This window comes from Eleutherodactylus coqui, chromosome 4, assembly GCF_035609145.1.
Source record: "Eleutherodactylus coqui strain aEleCoq1 chromosome 4, aEleCoq1.hap1, whole genome shotgun sequence".
NCBI classification, from domain to species: domain Eukaryota; kingdom Metazoa; phylum Chordata; class Amphibia; order Anura; family Eleutherodactylidae; genus Eleutherodactylus; species Eleutherodactylus coqui.
Genome location: NC_089840.1, coordinates 255,966,450 through 255,984,977, shown reverse-complemented (window position 1 = coordinate 255,984,977; position 18,528 = coordinate 255,966,450). Strand labels below are relative to the sequence as shown.

The window sequence follows — 18,528 nt, the reverse complement described above, 5'->3', positions numbered from 1 at the left end:
ACTGTGACCCTTCCCATTTAATCCAGGGAGCCAAAACGGCATGGAGCATGTCCTCGGAGGACCTGTACTTGTGCTGGCATATAATTACATGGGCTGTAGAGGGGTTATATACAGAATACACTAAATTGGTACTTTATCAGAGCCACATCCAGCACCCTGTTGGACCGCCTTTAGCCTTTAGAACCGCAACAATTCGTTGTGGTGTAGATTCCACTAGACGTTCAGAACGTTCTGCAGGAATATTAATTCATGCTGACCGGAAGCTCGTTGTTGCAGTGTATTAGACGGTGGTACTCATGTGTCCTAAACAACTGACAGCATGGTGCATCAGAAATCTGGACTCATCAGGCCAAGTGATGTTTTTCCAGTTCTCCACGTTTTGCGCTCTTTTGCCCACCGGATTCTCGCCTTTCTGTTTCTCTCAGACAGCAAAGAAACTGGTTGCTTACCATTGTAGCCCATCTCTGCTAACTAACTAGAAGTTGTGTGTTCGGAGTCGTTGGTTGGACACAAGCGTTGTATTCAGCTACGCTTTGCTTGCCTGTGCGGCGTCTGTTCATCCAGATGATTCTTGAACTCCTCTAATCCCTTTCAGCGATGACTTCCACAGGATCCACAGTTGCCGGATGTCTTCCATTCTCCACCATTCTCGGTATACTCTCCACACCGCTGTATGAGAAAACCATTGGCGGTGAAATACTGGCCCCGGCTAGTCTCGTTGCTCAGATTGCTGGATTTTCCCATCTAATGTGGATTCACACCGAAACTGACCCACGAAAAAGTCATCCTCGGATTTTATGCTGCACTCCGGGGTCACGGAATAATTTGCATACATGAAAGTTGCAATTGTGAAAAAGGCTAGGGCTCAAATAATGCAAAAAAAAAAATCATAAATTGCATAAATTGAAAAAGCAAAACATTTTTCTGTTGTCCTAAAGGCCAAAAATGTCCTTGCCCTAAAGCACATGTGTCAAACACAAGGCCTGTGGGCCGAATCCGTCCCGCTGCCTCGTGTTATGTGGCCCGCGACGTGTCGACGCCGCTCACCACTGAAGCGATTACCAGCTGGGGTGCCGCAGCTCCCCGCTGGTAATCGCGCTGTTGCCACTGATCCCGGCACACAGTGTGCAGCCAGGATCCTCCTCCCCAAGTCCCCTGCTCATTAGTTCTGCAGGAGAGGACTCGGGGAGGAAGCATGCCGGGCTACACACTGACGTCAGTGTGACCCTGGCTCAGCACGAGCAGAGAGGGAGCGACGCTGACAGGAAGGAAGATGCAAGTATATGAGTTGAGGGGGCTGCTTATTTCTGGGGGTGTGGGGGGGCTGCCTATTACTGGGGGGGCTGCTTATTACTGGGGGGGAGCTGCTTATTACAAGGGGGGAGGCTGCTTATTACTGAGGGGTGTGGGCTGCCTATTACTGGGGGGGCTGCCTATTACTGGGGGGGTGCTACCTATTACTGTGGGGGGGACTGCCTATTACTGGGGGGGCTGCCTATTACTGGGGGAGGGGATTGCCTATTACTGGGGGGGTGGGGGCTGCCTATTACTGGGGGGGAGAGGACTGCCTATTACTGGGGGGGGGGACTGCCTATTGCTGGGGGAGGGGGGCTGCTTATTACTGGGGGGAGGCTGCTTATTACTGGGGGGAGGCTGCTTATTTCTGGGGGGGGGCTGCTTATTACTGGGGGTGGGGGCTGCTTATTACTGAGGGGTGGGGGCTGCTTATTACTGAGGGGGGGTGCTTATTACTGAGGGGGCTGCCTATTACTGGGGGGGAGGCTGCTTATTACTGGGGGCGGCTGCTTATTATTACTGATGTGGGGGCTTATTATTATTACTGACGTGGGGGCTTATTATTGAGGCAGCTTATTATTACTGAGGGGGGCTTATTACTGAGGGGCTTATTATTATTACTGAGGGGCTTATTATTATTACTGAGGGGGGCTTATTACTGGGTGGGCTTATAATTATAGCGTTGCTATGGGGGTTAATATTACTAATTGGGCCACTGTGGGAGTCAATATTTTTACTGGGGCCACTATCAGGGCCACTATTAGGGCTTGTTCACACGGGTGTAATTGTATTTCGGTCGCACAAATACGCTGCGTATTTGCGCCATTGAAAATCGCTTATGCCTGTATATTTGCGTACGCAAATGGAACGCCGATGGGCCCACTGATATGGTGCACAAATATGCAGTGAATACATAGGTTTCCTGCACATTCACCACGTATTTGCGCGGCCCATTCACTTCACTGGCCTATCGGGGTGCGCAGTATGCAACAAAATAAGTCATGCTGTGTGAAAATATTCATCATGTGAATGAATTCACTGACATCAATGGCTTTTATTCACTGCATATTATGTACGCAAATACGCTTGTGTGAACGGGCCCTTACTATACCGTCTTAGGCCCCCTGCACACGGGCGGAAATTCCACGGCGGGATTTCCTGCAGAATTCCCGCCCGTGGAAGCAGCCATAGGATTGCATTAGAAAACGCAATCCTATGCAGACGGCTGCGATTTGTCTGCACAAACTCTCGCACGGAAAAAAATCTCGGCATGCTCTATTACTGTGTGGGGCAGCTGGCACATCACAGAGCCGGAGCCGCGGGAGCGGGTGAGTGCCACACTGGTTCCTGCAGGGGCTCGGGTCGGGTCCCGCTGTGAGAATTCTCACAGCGGGATCCGACCCGGCCGTCTGCAGGCAGCCTTGAAGGTCAACATAAGCCTGATGTGGCCCTCGGTGAAAATGAGTTTGACACCCCTACCCTAAAGGGTTAAAGCATGCTTTATTCAACATTCCGCAGCTTATTCTCTAAGGACTTCGCTCTATAACTAGGCTATACATTCGATATAAATATTTTCATCTGGGTACAATTCTGTTTTCATGAAGCCGAGTTTCATTTCACTTGACAGTTAATCTGGAGTTAAGTGACCTGCGTGTCCGGAATGTAAATGCTTCCATGCATTGCCTTGAATCTATAGACCATGTCCATTCCGTTCTTTGGCTCCTGCCGCCGTCTCCTACACCTGCCGTGCTCATGAGTTACGAGCAATCATTCTTCTCTGCGTGCAAATGTTCGAAACGTATTTCATTTTAGCCAGCATGCACTAAACACTCATCATTTACATGCGCGGGATCATCACTCTCCTCTAAAATGCACCAGTGTTCTGCGAAAATTACTCATATCGTCAATTGGATGAATTATTTTTGATGGCAAAAAGATGTTCTTTTCGGTAGACTGTGAAATGTAGAGCGAGAGAACAGGAGCAAAAAATAATATAAAAGAAGCCTTTTTACTTTTTTTTTTTGCGCTGACATTGTGTCTGAAAAGGGGTGATTTAACATGACAAAGCAGGATATCTTTATGTTACATCGTTGCCTAACAGTGTGAGGCCCGGCGCTCCGAGCCGCGCTACAGAGAAATACATCTCCTCCGCCCGTGTCAGCGCTGTCTGCTCTGCCACTTTTACTGATTACATCTTACAGATTGTTGTGTTTTTTTCCCCTTTTTCTTTTCTTCTATGCACTTAAGGTTTAACAAAATAAACAATGTGCTGCCAAACTGTGCGCAAAATGTATCAGAAATAATAGTGGATAATGTAGAAAGTGAACAATACGGGGAATTTTGGCAAATCCAAGAGTCGTATTTTTTTTAGTCAATGTCAGAATATATCACAATTTTTTTTCGGTATTTTTTTTTGTTTTTTAAATCGAAGTAGAAGAAATGTACTTTATTCTCCGAGAAGTTGTCAAGGTCTCAGTGGGGAGGCTGCAGAAATGTATGGAAGGTGCCATTTACCTGATAGATTAGAAAATATAACCGCGTCGGGGCGTCTTGTACAGAGAAGCGGTTATGGTTAATGTTTTTTTTTTGCACGGCAGCTTCGCTGTTCTGTTCTTAATTCTCATTTCTGGCTACTTGTCGTCTTAGGGTCCTGTTATCATTCAGATTATCGCTGGTTCATGCAAATGTGAATGATAGTCGTGCAGTGTAAACTCTGCCAATGACTGAACAACGAAAGATAATTAGTTTGCTGATTGTTTGTCGTTCAGTTTAGTCAGGTGTAGGAATCAACCAATGATCGCCCGTGTAAACAGGCAGTCCTTCGTTTATGAACAACTGCCTGTTTACTGTGAATGGAGGCGGGCAGCTGGAAAAGATCTCCAGTGTACTCTACGTTCATTCATTGAGTCATCGTTGCTCCTGTGTTAAAGCCAGGCAAGGCAACCATCGCATGTAAAAGGATCCTTAGGGTCCAGGTACATGCCCATTTTGTTCATCCATAATATCAGGGTTGCCAACCTGAATTTTATTTTTTATTGGACAGCTTATTTAAAAATCAAGGACAGCCAACATTTTCTATGGACACATTGGAAAACCACCATGAATGATAAACATTATAAGTGAGAAAACCAGTTCAGAGATGGGCAGGTGGGGAAAATGCACAATGGGGACAGCTCAAGTTGTGTGGTTCCACGGGTAGTTTTGGACTGGAGTGGCCTGCGCCCACCAGTAAAGATAATTCTGCGGCACCCTCATGCAAATATTACCTGATCTGCATTCACAAGTTCCTTAACGCTGCATTTTCCATTAACCTCAATAGAATGGTGGTGCATTTGCGTGTGGCACTGTCTCCACTGAGGTATATGGAGAATACACTGGGCAGGTATTAGTAGACTCCCATCCTTTCAATATATGCAGATCCTCTGTGCAGCTCGTGCGGAAGTGGACAGTTGGGGACCCATCAGGGGATTCACCTGTTCCCCTATTGGCCAGTCCAAGCCTGTCCATGGGGATCGGGAGGTACAGAGATGGGTAGGCCATACCAAAGGCCCAGTCACAGGCATTTCCCACATAGATACTATTCCTTATTCATGACAGTGTTCTTAGCCAAAATTGTGAGTGAGCCCCCTGCCTTGGATGAAAAGCAACCCCACATATGAATGGTCTCAGGATGCATTAATGTTGGCATGACACTGGTCTCCTGCTATTGCTCACTGTTTCTTTTTCGGACTATCATTCTTCCAGATGTCCAAAATAGGTTGAAGGTGGCTTCATCAGATAAAATAACTTTACCTCAGCCTTCTGTTTCCAATTCCTGTACGTCCTGCAGAAGGTCAGTCTGTCCTTGATGGTTTTCTTGGAGAGAAGTGGCCTCTTTGCTGCCCTTCTTGACACTAGGCCAGCCTCTAAAAGTCTTCGCCTCATTGTACATGCAGATGCACTGACACCTGCCTGCTACCATTCCTGTGTGAACTCTACACTGGTGTTGAACCGATCCCATAGATGAATCCTCTTTAGATGTTCCTGGCACTTGCTGGACTTTCTTGGGTGCCCTGAAGCTTTCTTCACAGCAAAACTGGAGATCATCAATTGTGAAGCCCATATTAACTGTTGGACTCCGAAGAATTCAATCATGCAAGTTGGTCACCAAGCCTAATGTTGGGTTATAACATTTTTGGACATCCTCAAACAAAACTTCCAAAAGAATCCCCCCCCCACCAAAAAAAAACGTTATACCTACCTCTCAGCCCCCACTAACGAATACCATGGAATATCCAGTTATGTATCTACTGTCCTGCATGGTACGTGGCTTTTTCAGTCTTCTATGCCTTTAAGCGGTTTCGGTCAGTGATTCTCCACTGAAAACACTGTTATCTCAGGATACTTTATTAGTTCTGTCAGAACCGGTGACTTTTACACTCGGTATGATGCTATTATTATGCAGGTGGCAGCCTTCCTGGACTACAAGAAACGGTTTCCTAATCTCAGCTATTAAATATTAATGCAGACTCAAATATTTCCGTTTTCTTTCGCAAAATTAAATATTTTTACATTCTCACACATTACATTACGTCTGTCATCCAGCTGTATTGTATGAAGCTAGCGCAATGGCTTATTACTTATTAATGTGGGACTCACATGTTTACAGTTTTCACTAATCCCGGTTCCTGGAAGAGTTTTAATTTCTAGGATTTTTTTTTACGCTAAAAACGACACATTAGAAATATTTTGGAAATGTATTTTTCATCTACTAAATGTTTTTGATTTTTTTTTTTATCCTCCAAGGCGGGGATAGATAGACATTTGTGCTATACAAGATACTTTATGTGGCACGGACAGGACAAGTTATTTTGGTGTCCTAGGCGTCGGAGCTAAGTGCCTCCGATACCCCCATAACAATTTCAGGGAGCGGACACGCCTTATGCAGTTGCACAGGTAAGTAAGGGGGGCACTGCCACCCTAAGAGTAGCTGGCAACTTTCCATTTTATATTTAAAGGGATTGTACCACAACTGACTTTTATCACCTAAACCAGGGGTCCCCAACTCCAGTCCTCAGGGACCATCAACAGGTCATGTTTTCAGGATATCCTATAGCAAGAACCCCTGTGGCAATGTCTGAGGCACCAACAATAATTACATCACCTGTGTAATACTGAGGAAATCCTAAAAACATGACCTGTTGGCGGTCCCTGAGGACTGGAGTTGGGGAACCCTGACCTAAACCATAGGATAGGTGACAAAAGTCTGATTGGTGGGGTCTCACTGCTGAGAACCCTACTGATCCTGAGGACGGGGGTCCCGTGTCTCCTTCTCACTGCAGGCTCACTCAACCCCCCTTAGTAGGACATTGATTGAAGAGATGGTTGCACATGCACAGGGACACTCCATTCACTTCAATGGAGCTGATGGAAATAGCTGAGTGCAAGCACTTGGCTATCTCCAGCAGTCCCATTGAAGATGAATGCAGCAGCGCCATGCATGGTTTTTTTACACATTTTTATTAGACATTTTTTATGTCATTGTAGGGGACTTGAACCAGAACAGCTATGATAATGCATTGCAGGACTTCTGTGCTGCAATGCCTTATCGCTTACAATAGCGATCATGGGCAATGGCAAGCTGGGACACCAGTATCTGGCATCCAGTTGCAATGGCAACCCATCGGCGATTACATCATGGAGGTCCGATGACGTCACAAAGGGAGCTCCCTCTGTGAACCTTTTACATGCCCCGATGTACATAGATCGCGATCTTCAGTGTTGCAGCAGGAGGTCGGCTATCTGTCACAGCCGGGTCCCGCTGCTAGATGGCGCGGTTCAGCTTATGAGCCCATGCCATCCATATGACATAATTTTATGTCCTGGTCAATTAAGTACCAGAACGTAAACTTACGTCATATAGTGTTAATGGGTTAAGTAAGAGTATATTAAAGGGGTTTTCCAGATCATTGTGGATCAGCTAATTGAAGAGATCACGGCACTTGGGTGAGTGCTGCCACCTCTTCTCAGGACTGTGACATCACGTTTATCGGTCACGTGGCCTGAGAGCAGTTCAGTCTGATTCAAGTGAATGGGACTGATCTGCAATTCCAGACACAGCCACTATACAATATATGGTGCTGTGCAAGATATGGACTGAAGTGACTTCAGTCAGCTAATCAGCAGCGATTCTGGGTGGCATACCCCTGACAATTAACTATTTGATGACCTATCCTAAGTATAGTTCATCAAATAGTGTAGTCTGGGAACACGCCTTTAAGTAAAACCGATCAGTGGGTGCTACGTCCTTCTGACCTGTTTGACTATGAGGCAAAACATGATGACATTCCTGCCCCCTTTACTATGAAGATGTTGTGGATGCAGGCCGAATAAAGCAAGAGGCGCACATAATGAACATGCAACTCTTACTTAAAGGGACACTCTGACGAAAACACATTTTTACATGCCCACCCCCTTACCTCACACTCTGGAGGACTCTTCTTTAGAACAGCCACTTCCCTACAGTGTAGCCCCCTGCCTGATGCTTAACAGGCACCAAAGTCAGGTTTCTTATTTTCACTTTCAATAAATCCCACGATGCATCAGCACACATTATCTGAAGCTATGCCATTTTTACCTGCTTGGGAAACAGTTTAATTATCATTACCTTCTACTTTCACCTTAATAAGCTACAAACCATAAGTATACAGTCCGAAGGATGAGCTGCGATCTCCTCTATTATAACTGTGTGACAGGAGCTATGGGATCATCATCAATAAGGCTCAGTTCACATCTGCATTAGAACTTCAGTCATAACTCAATTTCTCTGCTCCATTTTTGCATAAAGGTAACCAAAGTAACACTAATCACTTATATATACTGTGGGGATAGCTACATAATGAATGAATTTTTAAAATCACCATAGTGGCCCTTTAAAGGGGCCTGTCTTGATAACGCATTCCCTTTAATGACTCCGACTTGTTAACTGGACTAATTTGGGCATCACAATAGTGATCTTGACCATTTTGTATCACCCCAATTAAGCATTTTTGCTTGGTGAGTGCAGTTATCTGGAAATACAAATCGCCATATTCGGGTTTGGGATGTATTCCAGGCTGCTGTCAATATTTAGGACAAATGCTTAATTTCCCAACTAGGTTTGGCGTTTGCCAAAATCTTTCCAGTGTGATTCATGATGTCTCCAGACTGATAAAGCTTGGATCGGAGCCTTTCATATTACACATTGAACCGCATCTTTCTTGGCAGAGTGATTTGTATGAGTTATCGAGCGTGAGGTCAGAAGTATTATAAAGGCTGCGCCGCCCCTTTATGGACAGCCGGATAAAATCTTTTCCCGGATCTCCTGACTGCCCTTCCATATAATGGAATATTGACAGTGTTAAATTCAACCTCATACATCACTGTTCGATGAGAGTATAACAGAATTGCATTTTGGTCATGTCCAGTGGTTGGCTCATGTTGGGAGATGTAGTGTTCTATGTATAAAGTACAATAGCTGCGTATTATGGTCATGTCCAGGGATCGGTTATGGTGGGAGTAGTGGTTTATACAAGGAGGTACCCTTATAACACAGGAATCTTCTTCTGGTCGATGGGGTGTTACTAGTACAGGTTCTTCTGCAAGGTGAATGTGGAACCCTTCCGCCCTTCCGAGGCGGTATGCCAACCGGCGTCGTTGGTTACGTTTGGCTCCAGTTTTTTTTCCCCACAAGTTGTTCAGTGTTTTGCCCATTTTGTGATGGCCGATTGATACGGACAATGTTCAGCTGTGACATTTTGTTTCCTTTTCCACTGCTCAAAGCACTCGTAAAAAACGTTGCATGGTGCAATGTTGGGTGAGTACGGAGGCTGAGACAAAGGTGGCGTGCTGTTTTTCATCAAAAGTTACTCAATACTCAGCGCTGTGTGGGCCAACAGGTGACTGGTTCCTCCATGACTAAAGCGAACACAACCTTCCCCAACAACGTCGACGGGCATACCATCTCAGAAGGGTTCTGCAGACCTTCACCAAGCAACAGAAGCCAATACCAGTAACGCCAAGCCCACCACAAGAAGATTCCTGTTTCTTTTGGGTACCCCCTCATATATAGAGTGTAAGAGTTGTATTATCATCATGTCCAGTGGTCGGGTCATGTTGGGGGTTGTTGAAAGAAGCATGGGAAGGTGATGGGTTTGTAGAGCATTATAACATGTCATGTCAGTGGGTGGGTGGTCCTTAAAGTCAGTTCTAAATTGGTTGGAGGGGAATCAAGGTGAGAATAGCTTCCACCCTTTATTGGAATGAGTATGGTAGGGTCTGGCACTTTGTGGCTCTGACAGGGGGGAGTCCCTCAGAACTGGTGGACTTTTATCAATTAGCCCTAAAGGGGCATGTGGTGCCTTCAAGCCTGTGGGGGTTGGCTGGGGTTAAATAATATAACTCCGTTGAAGTTTGGGTGCCAGATTTTGGGGCTCCAAGGATCTCCTTATCAGTAGAACACGACTCTGCAATACCCAGGTCAGTGGCTGTGTGGGAAAGTGAAACTTCCACACAAGGAACCATCAGTGTAGATTCACACGGCGGAATCCGACATGGATTTTACCTCTAAAACCATGGCCAAAATCCACAGCATTTCTGCCACAGATCCACGCAAAGATTTAGTTCTGTCCATGCGCAAAATCTGTGTGTGGAATGCCTGGTCAAAACACGATTCCACACGGGGATTTTGCCAAACAACAGAGATAGATCTGCATGTGGATCCGCGGCAAAATACGTGGCAAAATGCCGTGGATTTCTGTCTAGGTTTTCGCACAGAAAATCGGCATCAGATCCACCATATGTACATATCCTAAATGTCCCTCTTTAACTGTCCAAAAAGTTGGGAGGTATGGTTGCATGTATGGAGTACAAGGGTCCTTTCATATGGCGTATGCAATTTTTGTAGTTTTCTATGTATAGGAATGTATTAGGATCATATCCAGTAGTCGGGTCATGTTGGGGGGAGTATGGAGTAAGAATTTTGTATTACCCATATCTACTGGTTGGGAAATCTCGGGGGTTGTAGTGTTCTATGTATACAATACAGTAGAACTGCATTATAGTCATGTTATATGTATAGAGCAGGGGTACTCAACTAGTTTTTGTAAAGGTCCACTTACCTGGTTCTTCCATCAGGTGAAAGTCTGGCAGACCAAAGCAATGAGGGTTAAAACAAGGGAAGTAATTATATAAATTACTGTATGATTACGGCAAAACCAAACATGTATGTTTTTTTCTTACTACTTTTGCACTATAGAACACTTAACTCGCCATTTTCTCAGAACCATACCTTTTTCATTTTCCCATCACCGAAGCTGTGCGAGTTGATTTTTTATTTCTTCCATTTTGGGATACACATGACTTTTCGAACACTTATGTGCCAGGATACTAGTTATATACAATGATAGTGATTACAGTGCAGTTACCTCCCGTGAGCACAGGCGACGTCTTCTCTGATTGGTGACTTCCATTTTTGTTTTACTTATCTATCTGAGCCCAGACTGCCATCACCAGCTACACACTCTTCCCATCTTGCTGCTACCCCCAATGCCCCACTTAGTAATTAAAAAAGTTCCCCTCTGTGTCCCCTCTTAGTTATATTGCTCCCTCTGTGGCCCCTCTTAGTTATGCTGACCCTCTTCTTATAGTGCCCCCCCCCCCCCCCATATCCCTTCTTATAGTGACCCCCTTTGGTTATAGTGCCCCCCCTCTACTAAGTCATACAGTCCCATGTAAAAACTACAATCTACCTTTTCAAAGATCACTTCCCTCCATTCAACCCCAACATACAGTCCGGACAACAGGGGTCTGGACAGTTGGCGGCCAAGGTCCACATTCCGCCCCCGGACCGCCTGTTGAGTAGCTCTGGTACGGAGTATAATAAAATGATATTAGTCATGTCCAGTTTGTGAGTCTTATTGGGGGTTGTAGTGTTCTACTCAGGGGCGTAACTATAGCGGGTGCAGGGGATGCGGTTGCACCCGGGCCCAGGAGCCTTAGGGGGCCCATAAGGCCTCTCTTCTCCATATAGGGAGCCCAGTACTATGAATAAAGCATTATAGTTGGGGGCCCTGTTACAGGTTTTGCATTGAGGCCCAGAAGCTTTAAGTTATGTCTCTGTGCAGCATGGTTTAGGTATGGGTACGGGTACAGACACAGATAGAGGGGGGGGGGGGGGCCCTGCTCACCTTTTGCATCAGGGCCTCTGAGCCTTTAGTTACGCCCCTGGTTCTACTGTATGCATAGAGAAACAAATTTGTATTACGGTTATGTCCGGTGGTTGGATCTAAGTACAACTTGCCATGAACTTTGGCAATATCATCATATTCAGCTCATTTCCAGTAGGGGAATCATTTTGGTTCTAGATAAGAATAAATGTACTTACTGTTACAATGTTACTTATTGTACAGTAGTTTTATACTCCTCACATTTTCTAATAGAGGTATATACACTGACTTTGATTCTTGCGTCTTCCAGCGCCAAACGCCATCATCTCGCAATTTGTAGGAACCTTACTCAGTGTATCCACCTTGGCTTTATGTTTCATCATTTTGCTTTGAAGTGTCTTGAGAAAGCATAATGTGAGTAAGTGTAGAAATACCTGTTCTGTGCCCAAGTGGGATTTAAAGGATACATAACTCTCATTTTCAGACATTAAGGAAACATTGACTGCTGTTCCACGCTAAGACTTTTCTCTGAATTTCGTTACAGGAATGTACAAACCCTTGCTGCAATGCCAGTACGTGCCTGCTGCTTCCAGAAGCCGTGTGCGCTCATGGACTCTGCTGTGAAGACTGCAAGGTGATTGTTCTCATAGACCTGCATCCACATATAGTTAAGATCTATGTGAAATGTTCAATAACTTTGTAAATACTTTGAGTTACATCATTTTTTCTATTGTACTCATGTCTACAGCTAAATTTAGTATTTCCTTTAACCAAAAAACAGTGCATTGTGGGTTGCTCAGAGTTAAAGGCGTTCCTAGGAACCCCTAGGACAGTGTTCCCCAGCCAGTGATTCGGGAGCTACATGTGGCTCCTTGGTCCTCAGCAAGTAGCTCTCCAACTGTTGGAAATTGCATATGCGATACAAGTGGCCGCAGGGATTTTATAGTACAGTATGCTCCAAAAGTAATTGGACACTTGAGCAAGAATCAAAAGTGGTATTTATTTCCATATATTAATACTTAGTGGGGCTACTTTAGCCCTAATGACATCAGATAGTCTTTGTGGTATACTTTCTACTAACGTCTGATACACTTCAGCTGGTACTTCCCTCCATTCATCCTGAAAATGTCTGGCGAGTCTTCTCAAAGAAGGTAGACGCTGTTCGCATTTCCTGACCTGATGTTCTAGTTTGTCCCTGTAGGGTTCAGGTCAGTACTCTGTGCAGCCAGTCCAATTGTGGAACATCCATATCCTCAAAGCAACGTAAAACAGCGTTGGATTAGTGACAAGGCGTGTTGTCTTGTTGGAAGTATGGCCGATCATTCCCAGAGTATTGCCACATTGTCAGCAGCACATTATTGTCTAGAATGTCAGGGTCCACCTCCGTGTTCATGGTTCTTGCCACTACAACCAGCGGATTAAGACTATGCCACGTAAAACATCCCCAGACCATAATTGAAACTCCCCAGGACTTAACAGTTGGCACAACACACTTGGGCAAAGGCGTTCCCCAGGCGCCCTCCACACCCAAGTATGTCCATGTAATCTGAAGATGAAGTAGCACAATTCATCACCCCATAGAACATTCCTCCATTGTTCAACTATCCAATGATGACGCTCCTTGCACCATTATAGATGGGCTGTTGCATCTTCTTTGAAAGAAGCCAGCAGAAATTTGCAGGATGAATGGAGGGAAATTCCAGCTGAAATGTATCAGATCTTAGTAGAAAGTATGCTGAGGAGAATATCCAATGTCATTAGTGCCAAAAGAGACCCACTAAGAATTGACATATGTAAATAAATACTAATTTTGATACTTTTGTCCAATTACTTTTTGTAGGTTGGTGTTTTACTAGAACTGGCTTCTAGGGTCAAAACCATGTCAAAGCATGAGTAAGAACAGTTCCTGTTCTGATAGACCTTGAGCGGTCCTTGTATTACAGAACACTGATTCATCAGAATGGTCATCATGTAATATAATACATGTCAGCAAATATCTGGCTGGTCACACCGTTTCCAAGCAAGAACAGATGTTGAGAGTGTGATCAGTGGTGATCAACTGTCCCCCCCCCCCCCCCCCCCCAGGTACTGCATACTGAAGGGCATTGTCTCTGATAGGACAATGCAGATTCCTTCAGTTTAATTCTTTTATGTTCCAATTAGTCATCCACATTCCCGATGAAAGATGGCAGACAGACAAGGACAGAATGACTACCTACGTCAACCCACCACGTTGAGTCATCTCTTTTCTGTGATTGCATTTTGGCCATCTACATTGTAACGTTTTCCCCCATAGATCCGTCCTCCACTGATTGTCTTCTCTCTGTTACAGTAATGCTATTTACCAGCGAGAACTCAGGAAGAGTTATATTCATGACATACAAATAAGTTCCAAATGAAGTCTGCCTCCTCCTATTGCATTCATCTCCCCATCCGGCTATTCCTCCATCTCCTTCCCGTTAATAAATACACGCGGCTCCAAGACATGCGCGTCCTGTCCCGCGTACATGTGATGGATTTTCTTGTTATTTTCTATTACTTGGTAGCCATACATACAAACGTTCATACTGCATAGTGAATGCTAATCCGTGAGAATGGCGAGGTTTGTCGCTGAGCGGAGATAGAATATAAGCTGTAGAATCTGCCAGGTAATAGGAGATGTATAAAATTAGGAACAAGATCATCTGTTTTATCAGAAATAGCGCCACTCTTGTTCTTAGACTGTATTGGGTATTGCAGCTGTACACCCTTGAAGTGTCCTGTTCAACTTTAGCCATCTAGTGCATAAAAGTCTTAAGTCATGTAGTGTAAGGCCTATGTTAGACCTGCCAATGGCTTAGGTCTAAAGGCCCGTTTACAAGGGCCGAATATTGGGCCACAATGTTCTTTGCTCACCTGGCAATAAGGCTGGGCTGACATGATCGGGTCGGATTCCGCATGCGGGAGGCGGTGTGAGCCGAGCGGGCAACCCTGTGACCTGAATTTTTCTGTATTGCGGATGACTGCGTCAGGTCGCCGTCGGTCATGCGCAGTACAGTTTTTTAAAAAATGTTAGTATTTCCCGCGCCGCCGCTTAGCGCTGACGCTGGTACCTGCGGCCCATTCCCAATGTTAATGGCATATGGGCTGCAGACCAGACGGCCTCCGTTGACTTCAATGGGGGCCGTCCATAGCAAAATAGCGCATGCTGCGATTTTTCCTCCGCTCGAGGAATACGCAATAGGTGTCCATGAGTGTGAGCGAAAAAACGATTTTACATGTCTTTCAATGTGTGCGATTTGCTGCGGACCCTCCGCACAAACGCCGATCACAGATGCCGCAATAGGAATCCACCCGTGTGAAGGCGGCGTAATGCCGTGTAAAAGGACGAACCTAAATCTAGCCCTAAGCCACATCCGCTGCCATGACTGCTACAAAGGGCATCCTTCGCTCTGGAGGACCAAGCACGTCCATGCATTACACAAACCGCCAATTGATTTTACTGGGAGCCGCATAAGGGCTCGTTCACGTTGGTGTATGCGTATTTCAGTCGCATAATGCATAGCTTATCTACCCGCGCAAAAGAAACGCAGAAGAACCCATTACTTAAATGTGCAAATATGCAATGAATAAGCCGGTTTCCTGTGTATTCACTGCGTTATTTACGCAAGTCCACTGACTTCAATTACCTATTTTGAGGAGTAGTACGCACCAAAATACGACATGTTGCATGAAAGTCGCATGAAACACCCCCCCTCATCTGAATACCCCAATGTACATAAATCAGTAGGGATTCAGCAGAACATATCATGTATATAAAAAATATGTGCATAATAGACTTTGCAAATACACTCCTGAGCCGTAATGCTTCATATTTCCTGCGGGAGTGCTGCAGTTAAATGGAACACTTGCTGCAGGACATCCTCACAGATTACGGCCCCTTGCACACGACAGAGCCGGATTCCGCATGCTGAATCCTGCAGCGGAATCTGGCTCTGGCAGCAGCTGCGTCCGCGTGTACCTGCTCTGTCGCCGTCTTTTCTGTCCTGCGGATGGACCCAGTGGCTCGCCATGGCACATGCATAGTACAGATTTTTTTTCACATTTTTTTTCCCGCGCTAGGCAGTAACATGGAATCCGGGACCTGTTTGCAATGTTCATTGCGAACAGGCTGCGGGTTGAATGGCTTCCATTGCCAAGCCGTCCGTGCGGGAACCGCAGGACAATGGAGCACGCTACGATTTTTACTCCGTTAGCGGAAATGGCAATTGATTTCCCCTTGGGTGTAGGAAGCAGCGGATCTCCGTAGGAAGTAACCGGCGGCATTAGCTGCGGGTTCCAATCGCGGATTCCACAGCAAATATTCGCCTTTGTACAGGAGGCCTACAGCTGATCAATGGCAGTTCAAGCAACAGGACAACTCGTGATCTGCTTATTGCCAGAGACCCTTCTAACAAAACAAGATACTGTCCAAAGTGGACGCCCCCTTTAACCCTTTCCAATCCCCTGTCTGACGTCTTCCTACATTCTGATTGAAGCTTGTACAGCTCCAAAGACATCCAACAGGGTATTCTTCCCGTCTATTGCCAGCCCCTCCGCTGTTGTGGCCTCTCTTTCGCTGACACTTGCTTTAGCCAGCAGATGGCGCTGTTGTATAACAGCAAAAAGAGAAAAGCCCTTTAGGAAACCCTGAATCCAAAACTGAATTGGAAAGGGTTAAACTCCCTTAGTGTAAAAACTCAGGCAAGTTCCCGATTGTCCTGCATTGTTTTTCTTGGATGCTGGAGAGCGGGACGTCAAGACCCATCCAGCGAGGGATTTTACTTGTCTGTTCATTTCAGACGAGTTTTGTAATTTATAGTATTAGTTACCAGAGATTTATTATTTGGCTTATTTGTGTTTGTGTTTTTTTGTGTTACGGATAATACTACAAAAATACTTTTTTTTCTGCCAGAAGTCATCCAGCGCCAGCGATACAGGCTGAAAAGAATACTAGTAACGGCTGGAGACTTGTCCTCAGCGGGCGCAGATCTCCCATAGGCTTCCTCTTTATTGATACAACTGCCTTAAATGAAAACAGACTCTCCCTTCTCCGGAGTCGCTTTGTAATAATCGCTCTGATTTGCGAATGGCGCTCAGGACTTTTATCCAGTTATTTCGTATTTGTTTTGGAGGGGGATTAATCGTAAAGCTTTCATTTTATGGCCCGCAAGAGCCAAACACGTGACTGCGCTAAAGTCTTCTTTTTTTTGTCTCTTCTAACCCTGACACTATGGAAAGTTGTGTAATTCACTGCCAAGGAAGCTGCGAGGTTACAGAACACGCTCATCCTCTCATTGATGGGATCTTGCTTGCATTCTATACAACTGTTGGCCCTGCGGTCATGCGCATGGACCTTAAACAGCGCCAGAGAATATTTCGCTAAGGGCCCTTTCATCTGAAAATATTAAATAATCTGATTCAATAAGTCAGTATGAGAGAGAGTTAGTAAGGTCTGACTATGCCAAGTCTCCTGAACCAGTTTGGCACTTAGATTGTGACTTACATTTATAATTCATACAACGGATCCTAAAGGCAACCAATAAACTAAATTGATTTAAAATTGGCCCCTGCCAATCAGCTGTTCACTGGGTAGGTGCATTCCTGTGCTGAATTGATTTCTGCAGGAAGCAGACAGCTCCATTCTTACTGCAGTGGCCAGGTTTAGTATTGCAGGCCAAGTTCCCATTGAAATGAATTGGAACTTTTGCCTACAATAGCAACCTTGGCCACTGTAGTGGGAATGGAGCTGTCTGCTTCCTGCAGAAATCGGCTCAGTGCAGAAGCACATCGGCCTGGCAAACAGCTGATCAGTATACTATTAATGACTTATCCTGAGGATAGGACATCAATAGTTTACAACCGGACAAACTCTTTTATGTTTTCATTTCAATTCATCAAGCTGCTTTCTCCTCTCTTCCATACCACTGTATCCCCTATGTGTAATACTCACTATATAGCGGCAGTGGGCATGGTGTGGTGGTGTTATTGGTAATATCAGTCATTATATAGGGCGTTTTGTTCAAAAACAGTATGGTGGTAACATCTAGTCTAGGTATTTGATAACTAGAAATGTGCATCAATAATGTGTTTTAGTAACAACACCCCTAGAAGTACTAAGTGCAGTTTTGGGGGATTTTTTGTCCATATTTCCCGCGCCGTTGCGTAGCGATGATGTGGGTACCTGCAGCCCATCCGTAATCCATATTATATGTGTAAAAAATATGCATGTAATACAGTACACAGATATGCCTGTGTGAATGAGCACCTTATAAGCGACCCATTGAAGGCAACCATAAAGCTGATGTGGCCTCGGTGAAAATGAATCGCCCCCCCATGCTCTTAGGAAACATGTAACCGCACCATAGGACTTGGCGTGCCACTGTGCCCTTTCTGCCATGTGCATAAGACACCAATTGGCACAGAAAGGCAGACATTACCTAACATTTGTCTACTTGTTTCTCAGCTTAAACCAGGTGGGACTCCCTGTCGAGACGCCAGTAACTTCTGCGATCTTCCGGAGTTCTGCACGGGGACCAGCGCACACTGCCCAGCTAACGTCTATCTACATGATGGCCACCCTTGTTATACGCTAGATGGATACTGCTACAATGGCATGTGTCAAACCCATGAGCAGCAATGTATCACACTGTGGGGTCAAGGTAGGTGCACCTTTAACTGGAAGTATTGCTTATGCTTTGTATCAGTCTAATTAGAATACATTCCAAAAGGGATTACTCCTATTAGGGGCAATGATGGAATTGTATTCAGTCTCTCCTAGTTACCGGGTTATGGCTAAAGACTTCATCCAGATCTCCACAGTGAGGAACCGCAAACACCAACCAGCCCAACCATCATCCAGATGGGCAATAGTCATGGAGCTTCTTTCATTAGGGCCAGTTTAAAAGCAAATGTGACCTTTTGCAGAAAGCAGCAAGATAGCAGCATGCTCACACCTCAACAGCTTGGTGAATAAATATTGTACCAGAACCAAGCTCATGACTTAAATACAGCACCAGAACCAAGCTCA

General features: G+C 45.2%; 1 protein-coding gene across 1 annotated transcript in view; it reads left to right on the top strand.

Moving 5' to 3' along the window:
- ADAM12 (ADAM metallopeptidase domain 12) overlaps positions 1-18,528 on the top strand; it is a 465,263-nt gene that overhangs the window by 362,383 nt on the left and 84,352 nt on the right. Inside the window, exons 13-14 of the mRNA XM_066601144.1 lie at positions 12,025-12,114; positions 17,965-18,160. Coding sequence (XP_066457241.1) covers positions 12,025-12,114; positions 17,965-18,160 — 286 coding nt within the window. The remainder of the gene's footprint in view (positions 1-12,024; positions 12,115-17,964; positions 18,161-18,528) is intronic.